Here is a 19,112-nt window from a genome sequence, read left to right on the forward strand (position 1 = left end):
AAAAGACGTGGAGATACCTGTTAAGACAGTGCCAAAATAAAAAGTTAGGAATAACCATGTACACACAGCATCTGAAAATACCTCTGTTTTTTAAAGGCAAAACAGCTGCACCACTCACAGTCCATGCTACCCACACTAGTGCTCCCAAACAAAGGGACTACCTAGGGTTTAATTATTGTAGGAAATGTTAACTTGGGTCCCACTGGTGGGAGACACTGTCCCAGCAGAGCTACCTAGAATCATGCTAGAGAAAGCCATGTCTGACACAATTTTCTTTTTTCTGACTCTGACACCAAGAAACCAGGATTATCTGGCAGCATGAACTCTAACTACCAAAGCACTATATATACGATACATGGGCTTTTACAACAAAACGCAATTTACCCCAACACTAGTGACCTAATGTCTTTATAAACAAGTTTCATTGCAAGCTGATAGCTCAAGCCAGAGCCTGTTAACATCAGATATCGCTTCCTCTGACCAGAGCTCATGCTCACATACACAGCTGGGGGAAGAAGGAAGAAGCAGGAGGACTTTTGGAGTGACGGCATTTGTGTCCCTGAGTAACCCTGCTCTCCTGGAGAAGATTGAATACGTGCCTGCCCATGGGAAGCAGTGAATGAATTCCTTGTTTGGCTTTGCTTGTGTGCGCAGCTTTTGCTTTATCTGTTAAACTGTCCCTCTTTATCTCAACCCCTGAGTTTTCTCACTTTTACTCTTCCAATTCTCTCCCTCATCCCATAGGGGGAGTGAGTGAGCACCTGCGTGGGGATTAGTTACTGCCTGGGTTTAAACCACAAGTTGAAAGTTTATACGGATCAAAACTCAGAAATAAATCAGCTGAAAGGCTCTCCCCTCTCATCCTAAGTACTAGTATTAAACCAAGCCTTTTGCCACGACTTATATTGCCACCCTCTTCCCCTAAACCAGCACTTTTTGGTTTTGTCACTCCTTGACAGGGTTATCCCTATGTCAACAGATTTAATTTATGCAACTGATCATCTCCAGGAGAAGCAGTTCTTGTCAAACTCACTGCAAAACCCAACCTAGAGATGGCAGCATTCTCCACAGCATCATCTAAACCATTGGCTTGAACTGATTGACAAATACAGGAAAAACAGCTCTCCCATTGTTTTTAAACTTACCTCTAAGTTGTTATATTAGCATAAGGGGTAGTGCCCACAACTGGTTAAGAAATGGAAATATTAAAAAAAAATCAAACTGGATAAGGAAAGACTTGGGCTTTAGCCCCCCCTGCAATAATAAGTTTTGAAAATATATAGTGGGTTGAAAAATCATTTCGGTCTTCATTGTCCTCTTGGACTCATAATAAAAATTTCTCCCACAACAACGAAGAATAAATAAAACTATTAAATCAAAACTTTTTGTACAGATCAATACACAGACAAGTAGGGAATGAAAAGATTTATTTTTTAAATACTTAAAGTTTCAACCACTGCTATGGAAAAGAATGTTGTGCACAAGGAGCCATACCATCCACCAATTAATTTTCCACGTTTTTCAATTCTATCACTGACAAATGATCACATCTCAGAACAGTTTTTGTGTATTCTAAAAATTGCTTGTAACAAAAACATTCTCTCAATTCCAGGGATGTAGCAATTTTTCTGCTTTAGTTGGAATTGCAAAATAGAAAGTACTGAACTTGATTTGGAAAATTAATTTTAAGTTACATTAGTACCAAAGCAGCAAAGCATTTTATGGCATAATCAGGCACACATATCAACAGCTTGGACAACCAGTCTCTTCTTTCAGCAACATGAAAATCTCAAAGAAATCAGTACATTTGTCACTGGTCCTGCTTCAAGTCTTTGCCCACAAGCATTGAAGTGACAGGGTGCATAGAGGCTCTATGCTCCAAAAATGTCTTGACAGCCAGATCCTGACTCTTGTCAAAACTGTAAAGGTCCCTGTAAAAGAAGGAGTAGGGGGAGGCACCATTACAAAAATCCAGAAAAATAATACAACAGGGATTTCCCCAAGGTTTTACTTTTCCCTTGAAAGCCTCGCCTTAAGGTGCATACTGGGACTAAGCTTTCTTCTATGCAAAAAAATGTCAGCAAGTGGAAAGCACCTCTGAAGATAAGTTTGTTCAGAGTATACAGAGACTGCACTGTACCACTTCAACATGTACCATAAATGCATTTCAAGTATTATACATTCCATTATACTAGAAATGCCAACAGCATGAGCTCCTGCAATTTGGAGATTACTTTTACCTGAACAGTGGTCGAGTAAACTTCATCCTGCCCTGATCTGTTGCCATTTTTAGAGCCAGAGGAATAGCTTCTTCCCACTTGGACCTGATACACAGTCGCAGCCATCTGGAAGCAGACGAAAAAATGTGCACTTTTAATTTCATTTGTGGTAGTGTGGTGGTTGGTTATCTAACGATTCTGTTCCCATAAATGCTTTGGCCACTGCTGTGTCATCATGGGAATGAGATTCTAGCTAAGTTCAACCTAAAATATTCAGTGTTTGACTAGCACATTACAAACATCAACTTTTTTGTAAAACAGGAAAAGAATGCAGCTCCTCTGGAATGGAGGATTATTTTCTGCAGCTATGTATTTTTTTATATTACAATAGTGTCCAGTTGCATCACTCAGAACTGAATTATACAGCACTTGTCCCGTTTGACCAATAGGTAAAACAAACAAACAAACACACACCCAAATAAAATGTCACCATACTGGCATGTGCTTGTTTTGTTTCAAAAATAAATTGATCTTGTTACAAGAAATACAAAGTATACAATATGTTCAAAATACTTTGTTATCAGGTCATCAGGTTCCTTTACTAGCATGCCAGATGAAAATAAAGAACAGCTAATCCACTGTCCACTGAGTTCTTCTACTAGGCTACATTTGCCCAATTCATAAATAGCAGGATACCACTCTGGTCAGCATGATGCTTGCACATGCATTTACAAAGCCACAACAAAAACCCCAAACCCAAATCCCGCACCAGTTCTGTAAAACAGGATGTCTCAGATGAAGCAGGACACCTTGTTTTAAGAAAGCATTTAAGATTTGAAAAGTGCCCATATTAGAACAAACCTGAATCTTATTTCAGAGTTGTTTATAGCATTGAAATCATATACTTCCTGCATGCGTTGGACATGTGACAATGGAAGAGGTGCCTGAAAAAGAAATTGCCAGAATAAGCCAGAGGAAGACTTCAAGCCAGACACTTCAAAAATAAACAGAGTAATTCAAGAAGATGGATGCTACAAAGAAATTGAAGTCTTACCATGATAAATATTTCATTTGTTCCTTTCTTCTATTCATAGTGTATGGGAAGGGGGAAGGAATAAATAATTCCTACATTCAGTACTACTGAAACATTCAAAACAAAGTATTTTTGTTCAATTTTATTTATAGCTTATTTGCTATAACATCCAATACAGATGGATTCAAACACCTCATGGTATTGTTTGTAGCTTTCAATACAAAATACTCTGTATGTTGCTTATTAGCTGAAGAGCCAGACATAGTAAGGGAGGCAAAGGTTGAAGGTTTCAGTAACTATGTATGAGAGCAGATTAATTTAGCAAAACTGAAAAGAAAAAGAGTAACTTAATTTCAAAGCACAGTAGAGCTTCTGTGTCTGCTTTGTGATACCAGAATCAAGTCATCCCAGGTGTGCATTTACCTCCAGAAGCAACAGTGCCAGGAACTCAATTAACTGATGAGATGACATTTCCTTCAGGTCTGCTGAGCTGAATGAGCCCAAATCACTTTCTTTTGCCTAAAAGAAAACAGTTACTTAATTTTTAATCAGTATTTCAAAGTACCATCAGATGTAATTTTCTGTTTTGACATCCACACTTACTGTTGAGTCATTTCACATAAAGAAGATACTGATTTGTATCTGGGCAGGATATTACAATAAGGGGGAGGGAGGGACTTAAGGTGTTGTCTGATGTTTGCATTCTTCACTTATTTTCTCTCCACTGATCTTTTTATCTCCACTGTCTTTCTGTTAGTTAAGTGAAAAATAAAGTACTTTTTTTATAAAAAGTAACATTAAGAAGAAGAAAGTTAAAAGATAGCATGCAAGTACAGCGCAAAGCCAAAGAGGCAACAAAAGGAAGCTATGCTGAATCCTCTATTAGCTGTATGACTTTTATGCTTAAAATGAGGAGAAAATTATGTGGTATTAATTAATATAATTTATGTACAAGTTTTTGATGGGAAATGCATACTAACTCCAGTATACCATAGGGGAACTACTGCTAATACAATAAAGTAAGTAATGTAGAGGTACCTGGGCACTTGTTTTTAAATCAAGCCATAATATCAGGGTTTCAAAAGAGTATTTTCTACTTGGTTACTACACATGTGTAACAAGAAGCTGGCTCTGTACCTTGTTAAAATATGGACTGCACTTCACAGACAGAAGTCACAGCTAATCCCCAGGCTATGATGAAGGTCTAGTCTACGAAATGCAAAATCCCTGGCAGCCATACTATGACTATAAATACACACACTCTCAGCAAATGAGAGATTTCAGGAAAGAATGGCTCACTTTGTGTAACAGAGAATTAGCTTTTCAAGATAGAGACACCTCAGCTTTCTTTAACCACTCACTTGGATCCATCTTTGGCTCAAGGCAACGCAAGCATTTGATAGTGTCATATCATACCTGTCAAATATTAAAAACGAAGGTTCATACAATGAAATAATCACAGAATAAAAGACTGAAAATGTTAAGAGTGACTACTCTTACTCCTATATACAATTACATAGTACTAGGGTGTTTTCAAATAAACATTTATAAGAAGACTTTCACCCTGTTTACAGACTGCTTCATGACTGGAAAATCACATGCAATCTGGAGAAGGAAAAGATGAACTATAGAAGAATGCAGCTTACGTAGGCTTCACCGGTGGCATTCCTGGAGCATGAAACCATGAGTTCCAGTCAACTTTGTCAAGAACATCTACCTACAAAGCAACATAAAACCTTATTAAATTTTAAATGCGATTTTAGGATTTTTTTTTTTTTTTTTTGAGAAAATGAAATCTAGTTTCAATCTCTTTATTTGTTTTGATAACATTCCTCTAATTACCCTGGAGAATCCTACACAAATTACTTCAAAACAAAGCAATCACCTCTAAGGAAAGAAAAAAAAAGTCATCATAATGCAAACCCATTTTCATAAGATGCCAGATTACATCTTATTAAGTTCTTGAAATAAAAAAAAGAAATATAAAGAACTGGTCTTTTAATAAGTTCTGACCTAAGTAATAATTTAACATAATTGAAAGGTTTCAAGCAATCAGTTTTAAATACTACCCAACCTTATCCTTGAAGTAGGAGTACAAGAAATTCTTCCAGTCCTCTGTTACAATGCTCTTATAAGCAAACTGCTGAACATAAGCCTTCAAGAAGCCAATGAAGACATCTAACAGTTAAAAAAGAAAATGTTTAGTGTTTGAAATTCCGGTGGAAAACAAAAACATATAAAATCTGACTAACGCTTACCTGGTCCTCCAAGGAGTTGTTCAAGGTAAAAAAGCAAAGCAAAGCCTTTCTCATATGGCACAGATGAATAGGCAACATCAGGATCTACTTCATCCAGATTAATGACGAGGTTAGTTACAGGATTTTTATCTCCAAGAGTATTTATCTGTGTCAAAAACACAAGAACACATACTAATCTAGGAAAACTAGCACTCCTGCAGATCTGTACCAATTCTATTTATAAAGGTATAAACCATCCAAAACTGAGACAGCTTCTTTTCAAAGCATTCTCCTCCTTTTTCCTGAAGTTCTGAATCTGCACAAACCTTAGTTTACTAAAATTCAGAACCAATCACGCTGTGCTCCAACTGTCTCAAAGCAAATAATTATCATGCCTGTCATAACCATGAGCACCTATTAGTCTAGCTATATTTAGCCCTTTATTAACAAACTATTTGAACTACATCATTAAGCCTTCAAATTTAAAACCTCTGTTGAGAGAGGGAGAAGCGCCAGCAAAACTTCAGCTCTGGATATGAAGAGAACAGACTTCAGGCTGCTCAGGGAACTAGGAAGATATCAGAGACTAGAAATCTGAAAACTGAAGTTTGACTATGCTACCAAAACACAAAACTAAACAACCCTCTTAGACAGTAAGAAATCAGTTGCTTGCATGAGGCACTGGAAATTCTGATGGTCATGGTTGCAGATAAGTTTGATAAGCTTTCAGCTGCTTACCAGTATGCTAACAGATAATACTGCAATTTAGCCATACCCAGAAAACCAAAAGAAGCTGTAAAGATGTTCATCCATACAGAAAAGCTTAAAACAATTCAAAAAGCTTTATCTAATCTGGGTATATTAAGATATTACTTTGGGTAGCAATCAAACACCTTGGAATCAAAGTTGTTCATCCTCTAATAAGAAAGCATTAGGGAAGCTGACTAGACAAATTTGATTTGTGGGAAGCACATATTGTAACTTTAAAGCTGTTTACCGTATTCTGCAGCTCTCGCCAACCTCCTAGGGCCTGAAAGTGCCTGAACTGCTCACCAAACAACCGACCACCAATCCTGCGTTCCAGGTATACAGTATGACCCTCATTCAGCCTGGGAAGACATTGAGAAAGTCAGCACTGGTAGGATGGCAAAATGAATTTAGTCGGTCTCTTTACAGATTAAATTTAAAATATGATTTGCATTGCATTGAACATCATACCCACCAAAAATGCTCCCATGTTTTGTTGGTTACCAAGTTTCCTGTCCAGCTATGAGAAATTTCATGAGCAATAACCTAAAACACAAAAAACAGATCTACCATTTAGACTCCTTTGGAAAAAAAAAGTCAAGTCCCAACTGAAAGAATAAAATGCTAATGAGATCTCATTTACTATGTTATGTTCACAAAGCCAGTTAGCATTCACAGTTATGTAGACCTATCCATATAACTTTTAAGCAGAGGACCAACACTACCCTAGCTGACAGAAATAATTTTCCATGTCCAGCCTGCAAGCCACAGAGCCACACTGATCAACAAAAATAATTCCTCTGGTAGCTTGGTGTAGGTAATTTGTTTATGAAATCACATTTCAGAATACAGAATACCAAGTGATGGACTAGTACTGCTTTCCCACCCAAGCAACTTCTGCAGTGAAAAAGGTGATATGATGCATGATACGTTAAAAAGTATCCATGTCAAATATATCAGCATTCTTGGTTTAAGACAATATTTTTTTTAATTTAGCAGTACATCAGTCTATTAGAAAGACACAGGCAATAAAACTGCATTCGGAGTACACAACTTTGCAGAAAAAAAAATTAATTTACTCAAATTGTACTCACTATTTCCACTTTGAAGAAAACTGTATATAATATGAGTTCTAGTGCACAGACACACACAGAGAAGAAGTAGTTCTCTAGTAACAATCTCGATGAGGCCAATTCAGTTGCGATTTTTAAACGTATCTATACACAGGTGTTGTGGTTTAACAGGACAGGAAAAGAGCTACTGAGCAGTTAACCTCAGTCAGCTCCCTATGTTTACAGGCACCCATGTTATTTCCATCTGTCCATTATACAAAATAACTGTCTCCAGTTTTATAGAGTTCACTTAAAACTAACACTCACTTTTGCAGGACTTCTTGAGTTACTCCCTTAACTTCTAATTTCCCCAATGAAAAGAGACCAAGTTTTCAGGTATTTATTATAAAGGAATTAAGATACAACTTCAAGTCGTGTTCTACTTGAAGAGATGAACCTATTTTTGACTTACATTTGATAGAGATCGATCACCCGCCTAAAAAGAAAAGGGAAAGACAAGTTAGTTGTCAGTCCAAGTCAACCTCAAAACAGACCACTTTATGCAGTTTCTTGTATGATTCCTCCAAAGGAGGCACGAACATTTACGGTCTTTTTAGGAAGAACACTAAACCAATTTGTGCATTAATATCCAACACCTGATTGATAAGCAAGCCCTAGGGAAAAACTGACTTTTACCACTGCTATACTTACCAGTAGTGTTGGAGTTACAAAAGTAAGACAAGGATTTTCCATACCACCATAAGGAAAAGAAGGTGGTAAGACTAACAAATCATACTGTCCCCACACATAAGGTCCTGCCAAATCTTCTGCTGTTTTCAGCATAGCTTCAGCCTGAAACAAGAATTCACATTAGTTTCTAAGATGACTTCTGACTACAAACACTGAACAGATAATAAGCTCTTGATCCCGTATTTTGTTCTCTTTCACCTTGGCAAGTCCCACATGTAAAATAAATATGGGACTATATCAGTATGTATTTTCAGTACTAAGTTTGTACTGCAATAGAATAGCAGCATTTTGGGGGATGTGAGGTAGAGAAAGAACTAAAGATGAACAAAACAGCAACCTGCAGTCTGTTTCTTTTCCAATACTATGTGAAATAGTTATCTTACAACATTGTTTTTTGTTGTTGTTAACTACTCACCTCAGAAAATTCATAGGCTGATTTATCTACTAGCTCCTTTTCAGCCCACACCAGTGTCCTTGGGCCAATCTTTCTGTTGAAAGTAAAAATAAATGCCAATAAAACACTATGAACCAGAAATAATTTTATGGGAAACTAATACAGGGAGTGTATGTGTAACTCTGCTCTTGAGTAATCCATGTTGCAGAGAAAACTCATTAGAGAATCTTTGTCTGCTTTTCCTCTCCATTGCTGAAGCAAAGCCTTAGAAAACAAAACAAACAACACGCACACACTGCTCAGCACAAAAGAATAGGAAAACCACTTAGAGATTTTTAAATGCTATCAAGCCCTAACATAAAGGCATTATTGTGGCCTAGATTAACACAACCTTGTGCTCATGAGAAATGACGCTGAAGCCTTACTTTTCTGCCTTTTGTACATGACAAGGCTTATCTGCTACCTAAGAAAGAAGATCTATTCCCTGTGCTAAATTGTAACCACTAAGGGCTTTTTTAGGTCCAAACTCTTTATGCTGTTTCTCTAATTTACAGCAAAATTTAAAAAACTATTCAAAACCAGATCAAGATACATGCAGTTTGATACAAATAAACAGGTTAACTGAACCTCTAAGACCCTTTAAATTCAGAAATAAGACCAAGAAACAAATTTTAAAAAAACTCAGAAGATTTATTATAGTTATTAATATTTATACATTGTACAGATTCACTCACCTACTTTCTAAAGCTCCAACCACTAAAGCAAACAAGTAGCAAGGTATGGGAACCTAGTGGAGAACATGAGAAAAATAAATCTTATTTGTAATGTCAGTTATCAGACTACTGACTCAGAGAAGAACAAAGGTATGTAAATAAAGAAGTTTTCCTCCATAGTTTCCTGCCTTAAAGGCAGGCATTGTTTTTTCAAAAACATTGTTCTTTCTCCCCAGATGATACTCCTTTATCTACAGGATGTACTTGTTTCACAAATATTTCAGGCAAAACCCACAAAACTGTAAATATCATCTCTCTTTGAAAAAATCTGCACACAAAATTCCTGCTGGTTTGGTTTCTTTTCAAAAGAAAGTAAGTTTTCCATATCCATTTCAGTTCCATTCAATTTTATGGAAGGAGAAGTTAAGAGATACTGCTCAGATAAAGGGCAGTTCTGTCACACAGAAAGATGCAGGAAGAGCTTTAATGAAGTAAACAAGAATATTTATGGATATAAATAGATTAGAGACAAAAGATTCAGGAAAAATCAAAATGTATATATTTGATTTCCATGTTTGGAATTAAAATAAAATCTAAGTATTTGTTATTTTAATGAAAAAACTCCTGACTGAAGAATCTTTATAGAGAAATGCTTTCTCCAAGTGCTCTGGAAAGAAAAAGGGATAATACAGCCATCCCTGTAAAAATTCCACTTTATCTGAATAAACAATGTTAAATAAGAAAGACTTTAAACTATAATTAGTTGGAGACAAAATTTCAGAAAATTTTATTCCACCATTAGGCACAAACCATTTAAGTATTGTTTATTAAAATACCCATATCATCATGGATGTGTTAATTTTACCTATTAACCCACAGAACATATTCTTGAAAAGAACAAAGTCCATTGACTTATGTTATAGACAAGTTATTAAAAGACTACCAATACAACCCCACATTTTGATGTCCAATTTGCCATTCTGACATTTTGAAATTCAAATGTCAATGACTGTTGGGCTGTAAACTCAGTTGTACAGAGGTTGTTCTCCACTACCCTTCTTACCAGCCTGGCTATGCAGGAGAAAAAAGGTAGCTCTAGGCAAGCTCAGCATACATACATATCCAAGAGCTTGATGCATTTGCCTTTTTCATCTAAGGAAACAGACTTCTAACAAATCAATGTCATGGTTTTGTACATCAGATGATGTGCATGTCCTTTTTCATGCATTTGTCTTTTTTAATTATGTATTTTGTGCTTAATGCATTTTTTTGTTTAAAGAAAAACATGTCTTTTCTAAAAAACTAATGGTTTTCTAGATCAGAAAGTGTAGTATAATTTCAATTACACTAAATGTTATTTCTAGTACAGGTCCACCATGCTTATCAACAGTGTATTTCTAGATAACACACACAGCATAAAAGTCTTCTGTATTAGACTGAGAGTGGCAAATGTTTTGGCTCCATGGAGAGGGCAGAGCACTGCCTACTGATGAGCTCACAGATACGGGAATGTTTTTTCCGCTCTCTCCCTCTTGCCTCTCTCAGGTTTCACACAGCAGCCAAATCAAACCCGACAGCTGCTGCGGTTCAGAGTACGTTCCCCATCTCTCCTCCAATCACATCATCCCATCCCTCCTTGCAGTCATTAAGTCTCACCAGCCCAGATCTCAGGTTAATTTATCTGCTTGTTCAGATAAATGAACTAGGCTCACCAAGAGACCCCATAAACACCCGAACTGTAACCCAAAAAACTGTGAGAACAAAAATGCTAGAAGAGGAAATCAAGACTGCTGCTTTATGAGCAGTGGAATCATTAGACTAGCTACAGCACTTAATAAAACTTCCAGAGAACAGTAATCTTTAATTAGTTGGAGATACCTTCCATAGAAACCAAAGTTTTCACATTCAAAAAAAAATTTCAAAAAACCTGTTGTAGGAATTTGCCTAACATCCAGCTAAAAACTGGTCCCAATGCTGAGTTTCACTGTTTAGATCTTAGTGAGCTTAAAATTTGCAGGGTCTGTTTTCCAAGACTTGCTCCCATATTATTTGCATCTGCATTATTTTCCAAGAATCAGTGCAGACAGAAAGGGTTTTGACAGGACTAATCTTGAGTATATGAAACATTTTCAAAATTCAACTTTGGCTTTTCCAGGAATGCCAAAAAGACCACCAGCGCTTACTGGTTGTCTTCTCAAAGTTGGAGTTCCATAATACCTCATATTTCTAAAGTGGCAAAGACCTATCATGAGTCACATGACTTATCAATGACATCAAAAGCATATCTGAGGCAATTGTGAGCTGCACAGGTCAGGAATGAGACCTTGTGCAGCCATTGCCTAGCCTGGAGCACTTACGTTCTGGCTGAAACGGTAAATCTTGCGAGTGCTGTCCTCTGGATCGGGCGCCTCTCCATCGCGATTAGCGCTCATCAGAGCCACCAGCTCCTTTGGGACGGATATCTGAAAGGGCACCCAACTATGAGCAACACAGCTGGCACTCAGCATTACACTCCATACTACAAGCAGCTGATAACAAAGAGTAGCCCAGATTTGTTCTGTTGTGAAGTCATCTCTGTCAAGTAGAACATAAGGCATATGGAAAATGTTGTTTTGAAGACTGGCAATATTGAATTAATCAGAGGAGTACCTCTGACAGAAGTTAAAAGGCTCACTTTCTTCAGACAACTGAATTGTAATGTCACAGCGCACACCTTGCTTTTTGCTTCCTTAAAGCTGTTTGTGCCAGGACTGCAAAATCCCCTAACTATGTACCAAACTATATTACTTAAGGCATACATGAGAGCCATTTCAGGTATTTTTTACTTTACAGCACTCTTTGCTGTCTTACTGTCAGCTTTTCCTGATTTTAAAGCATATTTCTTTCTTACTACTGCAGTTCTATTTCCTTTCGGAAATAGACACATATCAGTGAAAAAAGAGTTGATATATACAAAAAGGAAGTGGTAAAGTTAGAGAACTGCCACAGAGAAGATCAGCAGTTCTTTCCTCTCACATTAAGCTGAAAGTCGATATTCTGTTTTCATATTATGCCACATGCTGGCAGCTACCAAAAGACCCAATATAAATTCACCCATTGTAGCAGTTGTCTTTAGTTAAGACACATGACTTAGGTTCATCTACCTCTGCAAAGTAGGTTAGTTTCACAGCAGGTGTGTCTTGGCATGGGAAAATGGCTCTGCAGTGGGTAGCCTAGAGAGGAAGAAAGGAAAAGAAAAAAGATGAAACAAAACAGTCTTTCTAATGCAGAGGACTAGAAATAAATCAACTAATACACTACAGTGGAAATCTATACAGCTCCTCCAGAGAATTCATTATCTATAAGCCAGTACTTCTATCACTTAGAGCTTACAGATCTCTGTAAAAGGAATAATAGTAGGTAAGACAGATCAACAGACACATATATTGGTTGTAAAGGACCATATGTTCTTCGACAAGAATACTGGAGCAGGTGAAGCAGTTCCAGAATTACTAACTGCGAACATATAATAAAATCTCAACGCCCTGACATTAAGTGTTTTCATTTAGGACCTTTGACAATGCAACTAGAAGTTACAGACTATTGTTCTTTCCCTTTCTAGCCTTTCACCCCAGTTGTTTAGAAACCAAGGGAAATTACAGTGGTATGTCAACAAGTTTGGAAAAAATGAACTCAACCTGGCACTGGCTGAAGAGAAATGGGTGTTTCTTTCCAGAAGTTTGTTCCGGAGTAAACCACTGGAGAGCTGAAGACTGTGGAGAGCTTTCAAAAGAGATTTCAACAATTGCTTCTTGTCCCCTGTATAATAAAGAACACAGTCAGACTGTTTTGACACAAATCCTGATCACACTGAAATTCCTCTGCAAAGATGTCTGGAAAATAGGTCTGCAGCACTGTCTCAAAAGCATTAAAAATGAGAGTAAGCATCATACAAGCAATTATTCCCTTTCAATAATGATATTAAAAAATGGCTAGTTTATTTCAATTTTTACGTCCCAAGGCACTTTTATTATTGTTTTTACTAACCAGAAACTTTTCCACTTCTCTCTTCAAGGAGAGCACAGGCCTTTTCTTTAAACTAGTTGGACCAGCTACATGTATATAACTAACCTTGTACATGTAAGTACAAAAACCCCTCTGCAATACACAAAAAGGTGCAAAACCCTACATAAGAAGACACATGACTGAATAACATAGAATGTGTATTCTTTAGATAAAAAAAATTAGATTTTGCATCTGATGTTAATGTTCTGCAAGTATTACCCTTAAGAAGAAAAAAACACCCTGAAAATTATCAGTAATTACAGAAAATTCCTATTAACAGTAGGGGTTCACAAGAAAAATAAATAATGTTCAAGTTTTATTCAGGGTTTCAGAACTGGTGTCAAGTAAAAACTAACAGTTATGTGCAAAACACGTGTCAGTTTGCTAACAAGACAACACATACAAACCTGACACATTCATACTCTTATTTATTAAAAACATACCCTAACTATCACTGACACCAAAAGCACATGGAAGTACTTGCTTCTGTTCTCAGAAAGTTCCAGATTATACATGCAACTCTTGGAATAAACAATACAGCCATAAATCAGAACAAACTTCAGCTAATTACAGGAGTTGGACACTAGATAAACTGACCAGGTGTACACATCTGGTTTATAACCAGTATTCCAAAGTACATATTAGACAAGAAAAGGGAAAATAATTGATATTACCATAAGGCACATTGCTTTCTGAACAATCAGACTTTCAGTTGTAACTCCTACCCTTTCCTATCGCTGTTTTATTGATAGTTACATGGGGGACTATGTCTCACACAAGATTACAAATTCTTATGATCACAACTCATACCTCCCTCTTTTTTTTTCTTACCAGGAAATTTAGCACTTAAAAAAAAAAAAAGGAGGCTGAAGAAAAAAAGCACTTAAAAAAAAAAAAGGCAGCAAAAGAAACAGGTGCATATTTCTGATGTGACCTGTTTGCTCAAGTACTTCATTTGTTCAGTTTCATAACAGACCATAAGTATTTCTCCAGAAGGGACAGCTATTTTATGACATTCCTTTCTCTTCCTCATTATTTGTGTTTCTTAATCGCACTAATTCAGAGTACAACATTAAAAAAAAAACCAACTTGGAAACCAGACTAAACTGAAAGAGTTTCTAGAGGTAGTAATGAGTTCTAAAAACCAAACAATAAGAAGTAAGAAGCAACTTAATATTCAATTGTATTCAAACAAGGGAACTTCCTTATACAATCACAGCTTTCAACTTTGGCACCACAGAGGACTGAGCTATCGAGTTACAACATGCAAAGCAAACTGCCAAAAAGCATACTGTAAATTTTCAACAGCTTTTTAATACATTCAGCTTAAGAGGTAGACTATGGTTAGTCCACTCTCCATCATGCTGCCGAAACTCAAGTTCCAGTTTTCAGGGACTTCGACTTAGCATAGTCAGCAAAATAAAACTTTCATGATTTGAAAACATGCTTCTATCTAATCATAGCAATACCCCAAAGTTCTACAGAGTGCAGAACCAGCCCCTGTATAAAAGAAGATCCAACAGGGGCTGTAGCTCCATGAGCACTGCACTGTAACAATTCTGAACTAGACAAAATTCAGGTGGTTAAAGCCGAAACAATGTTACTGATGATAAGCACTGGAAAAATTGTGATACATTACACATCATTTTGCTACTCAGTTTAATAAGTAATTTTGTACAAGATATAAAATCTGGGGACAGGTACAAAGACTCGCAAAGTTTTGACTAATGAAAGCCAAATATGACAGTAATCTACAAGATCATACCAAATGAATGCACTACCCTAAATTCTAATTTATAAGTCCCTTTGCAAGCTTTACTCAACAACCCTACAGGCAGACAAGTAGCTTATACAGTGCATTTTAAAAACAACCTAAAGGAACAGGCAAAAGTGCATACCTTCTTAGTTCGTTAGGAAACGTGATTTCTAGGGGGGTCCCCTTGAAACTGTGCTTTTCTCCAAAAGCAAATTGTGCCTCTTGTCCATTTACAGTCACTTTAAATACCTGTACATCTCTTGTATCCAGGACCTGTGATAAAGAACATATTGCACACCAGTTAAATAATGTAATAATAAATACAGCACTATGAAATCTTAAACACAAGTCTCTCTGAAGGAAAAAGTATTTACTAAGTAAAAGCAGAAAAGGTGACTAACTGTTGACCACCAGGAATCAGCATTTTAAGAGAGCAGCACTGATCTGGGAAAGCTGGAAGGGAAAGAGGAAGAAAACTTAACTTCTAACCATAAAAGTAAGATTATTAAACAAACTACAAAGGTAGCAACTCCACAGTACTGCTATGAAATGAGGAGAGGAGTATAAAAGCCCCTGCTAAGGCTTCCATCCTGGAACACGCCACTGCGAATCCAGACCTCCATGCAATGGAAGATGAATTAAAGAGCGCAGTACTCATTTTTAGCACGAACAAGGCGTTACTCTTTATTACTAACAGGACTGGGCTCTTTTCCTAAAAAAATAAGCGCCAATCACATGGAATTTTATGGAGTCAGCATGAGAAAAGCCCACCACCCCCCAAGCTTCGCATATAATGAGAAGCTTAAGAGGTTCATATGCCTACTTGCAGAGATAACAGAGAAAGCAGCCGGCATAACGAAACACACAGGTGAAAAAAGCCCTAAATCTAGGTTTCGAGTGATTTATTCCTATCTTTTCGGTAGCATGCTCTTTCCCATTTTAAAGGGAAGAGACACAGTCCCTTGCGCACCTCGCCGGCTCCGGGGGGCTAAGCGGGAACCGGGGGCTGCGAGGCGTTGTCAGCCTCCAGCCGAGCCGCAGGCAGGGGCGGAGGGTCCGGGGGAGAGCCAAGCGGCGGCAGGGAAGGAAGGAAAGAAGGAGCGGGACGACGGCCGAGGGAAACACGGAGAGAGGGAAGACGGCGGCAGCGCGGGCTCCGGGCTCGCCCCTCACGGTCCGCGGGGTCCCCTCGCGCCCCCCGCCCTCACCCCCCCCGCCCCCCGTTACCAGGCAGCGCAGCGCCTCGCGCTCCGCGCGCGCGGTGAGGGCGACTGTGCCCCGCAGCGCCCGCGCGCCGAAGTCCGCGCGGCAGCGCAGGTAGAAGTGCCGCGTGAGACAGCACGCGGGAGACGCGAACGAGCTCGGGTCCGCCATCGCTCACGCGCCGTGTGCCCGCCCTGCCCGGCCGGGCCACCGCTGGCAGCACAGAGCCCGCCGCCCAGCGCGGAGGGGAGGCCCCTGGGAGGTGTAGTGCCGCCCTCCGCGCGGAGAGGAGGGGAGCACGGCGAGAAAACTACAGAACCCATGGTGCATTGCGAGGGAGGCGGGGTGGGCGAACCAAGAAGCATGGTTGGTCCGAGTTGGCCTTCACCAGTCTGCGAGCGACCAAATAGAATATAATCACTGCTGAAGGCACTTCGTCAGTACAGTTCCTCGTTAGTATAGTGGTAAGTATCCCCGCCTGTCACGCGGGAGACCGGGGTTCGATTCCCCGACGGGGAGGTACAAGCCTTTTGTTTCTCTACTAGCTGTCTCTACCCCCCAGACAAAATAAATTTTTTGGGAAATCAAACCTGTTCCTAGACAGCCGTAGAAAAAGCGTTGCGACTCTGAAATAGGAAGAACAGAGAAAAAACCCATCCGGATCTGGCTGCCTCACTGCTCCAGGGCTGGGGTAGATGCAGGGTCTCACAAGATCAACTGCAGGGAAAGTATTTTCATATTTTAATGGCTCAAACAGCTGTGCAAAGGGGTTAAACCTTTCAAAAACATTCATCCTTTTTCTTAAACCAAGATGGAAAACACCTAACCCAGCCTCACCTGAGTTAGAAACGATGGGAAGGGGGACAGGTCAAACAGGCACAGCAGAAGAGGGAAGACCAGAGGCCATGTCCTGGCTTGTGGTAACACAGCCTGACATTTTTGTCCTCGAAGGGAGAACTTTGGTGATTGGAAAGCCCCGAGGCTTCACTGGATCCTGGCTGTAGCCCGTATGTGCACTAGCTAAGAGTAGCTTGCAGAACAGCTGTGAGATTCCAGCATCTCTGCTTACCTTTACTTACTATCACTGCAAATGCTTTTTTAGGCACCCCCTCTTTTTTAATCCTTTTGCCACAAATGTATGTATGTATTTATTTATTTATTTATTTCACAGTTCAGCAAAAAGATACTAAAAGAGATCTCCTCCTGTCTGTGGGAGGTCAGCAGATGCTGAGCAGTAAAATATGATTGCCCAAATTTCTCTTTTTCCAAGTCAGGAAATAGCATCATGGCCAATTGCACATAAAAGGAGTAAGGAATTAGGACACAAGGCAAAAGGGCAAGACACCCAGCTGTGAGGGTGCATGTGCCTAGTGTTCAGAGCAGGAGGCTGGTGAGCCCTGCTCTGGCCCTGGCTTTATGCACTCAGACAGTTTCAGTAAAACTAATTTGATGCCCTGAACTGCACACTGAAAGCAAATTGTTCTGTACCATAAGCGACCTTGCATCAGCCACACAAACAGCAGCAAGCACTCAAGTGAGGATATACACAAGAGAAATTTTCTCTGTGTAATAAGAGCTAAGAGGGAACTTGACAGCAAAGTTTGGCAACAAAGGGCAATTACTCTTGACACAACGTTGCTGGAAAGCACGGACATGTAATGGCAAATGCAGAGTCTAACCTCTGTCATCCTTAGAAGTTTGTTCCTGAAGCAGCACACCTTCAGCCCAAGTGTGCACAGCCAAGACAGCAGCACAACAGGAGCTGTGGGGAGCTGAGGGCACAGGAGGAATGCTAGGCCTGACGTACTGTGCAAGACCAAGAGGTGCTTTCTGTGGGCTCACCAGCTGATGGCAAAGCTCATGGGCCTCTCAAGATCATCCCACCGCCCCAGCTATCCCATCTGGATGTGAATCTGAGATGGCAATGTGAGAAGCACATGAAGAAGAGGGGACTGCCAGCACCATCCACAGTGACACCCTGGAGCTTTGTATAAACTGGCTAGACTAGAGCCACATGGCCAAACTAGCTCAGGACAGGAAAGGAGTTTCAGTAGGTCTATTGCTGTATTTCAAAAGAATAAAAAGTAACCATAACATTTTTCCTTTCGTGATTTCTGAATTTCCTGCCACGCTTACTTCCCTTTCTCAAAATACACATATATATGTCATCAGAAAATCAAGGGAACTTATTTTGTTTAGTAGGCAGTTTATTTCAAAACAGAGGTCAGACCATAAAATAAGATGCAGGAACCATTTAGTAGTTCATGTGTGTTGGCATCTAGTCAGGCAATTTCAGCTGTCATAAAACAATAAGGGATTAGAAAAGCAATTAAATCAAAACAGAACTCTGCTGACAGTGTTTTTAGTCATAAAAAAAGAGTCTTGTAAGCAATTTCCTACCTCCTTAGTCGTGGTTCTTGTTTTCAGATTTAGCTTTCACAGTGCACAAGCTACTACCCAAGAGGCAAAGTTTTGCTGTAAACCTACATTTTCTAAAGTCCCAGAAAGCCATTCTCATTTGTGCATGGGCAAAGGTGAAAGGAAGAGGAACAAGGAGCTCAGGGCATTGAGTAGGGTTTTACAAGGTCAGCCTCTCTCCACTTGCAGGGTACTTTGTTCTCACCTGAGTCATCCAGGTTAGCTCAACCTCTTTCCCTTCTCCTGTGCTACCAAATCCTTCCCACACACCTCCATGGTGCTGTTGCTCCCCAGCTGGCAGTGTGGAGCCAGGACAGCTGGAAGGCCAGTGAACTCAGACACAGCTCCCCACACATTTCAGACCTCCCTGAGAATTCTAGTGCAGTTCAGGATGGCTTCCTCATGGGCAAAGTCCACAGGAGGCACAAGGTGAGGGATCGCTTGGCTGGAAGAGTTCTGCAGTTGATTGCAGAAGGGGAATTTGAATGAGCACTAATGAAATTTGGAGGAGCAAACCATTTAGTATTGATAGTACAATTCTTGCCC

General features: G+C 39.3%; 1 protein-coding gene and 1 non-coding gene across 2 annotated transcripts; one reads left to right on the forward strand and one right to left on the reverse strand.

Annotated features, from left to right (window-relative positions):
• Positions 1–1,410: 1,410 nt before the first annotated feature.
• Positions 1,411–16,403, reverse strand: LTA4H (leukotriene A4 hydrolase). The gene is made up of 19 exons (XM_039570939.1): positions 16,173–16,403; positions 15,088–15,218; positions 12,823–12,943; positions 12,289–12,357; positions 11,503–11,607; positions 9,167–9,219; positions 8,454–8,526; positions 8,000–8,140; positions 7,761–7,784; positions 6,712–6,782; positions 6,487–6,598; positions 5,511–5,655; positions 5,327–5,430; positions 4,899–4,969; positions 4,614–4,668; positions 3,676–3,771; positions 3,081–3,163; positions 2,241–2,345; positions 1,411–1,931 (listed from the first exon to the last, which is right to left on the reverse strand). Exons 1-19 carry the CDS (start codon positions 16,317–16,319, stop codon positions 1,811–1,813), a joined length of 1,827 nt encoding a protein of 608 aa, XP_039426873.1. The 5' UTR covers positions 16,320–16,403; the 3' UTR covers positions 1,411–1,810.
• Positions 16,404–16,595: 192 nt separating this feature from the next.
• TRNAD-GUC lies at positions 16,596–16,667 on the forward strand. The gene has a single exon. It is a non-coding gene; the product is annotated as a tRNA-Asp (tRNA).
• Positions 16,668–19,112: the final 2,445 nt, after the last annotated feature.

This window comes from Corvus cornix, chromosome 1A (genome assembly GCF_000738735.6).
Source record: "Corvus cornix cornix isolate S_Up_H32 chromosome 1A, ASM73873v5, whole genome shotgun sequence".
NCBI classification, from domain to species: Eukaryota; Metazoa; Chordata; class Aves; order Passeriformes; family Corvidae; genus Corvus; species Corvus cornix.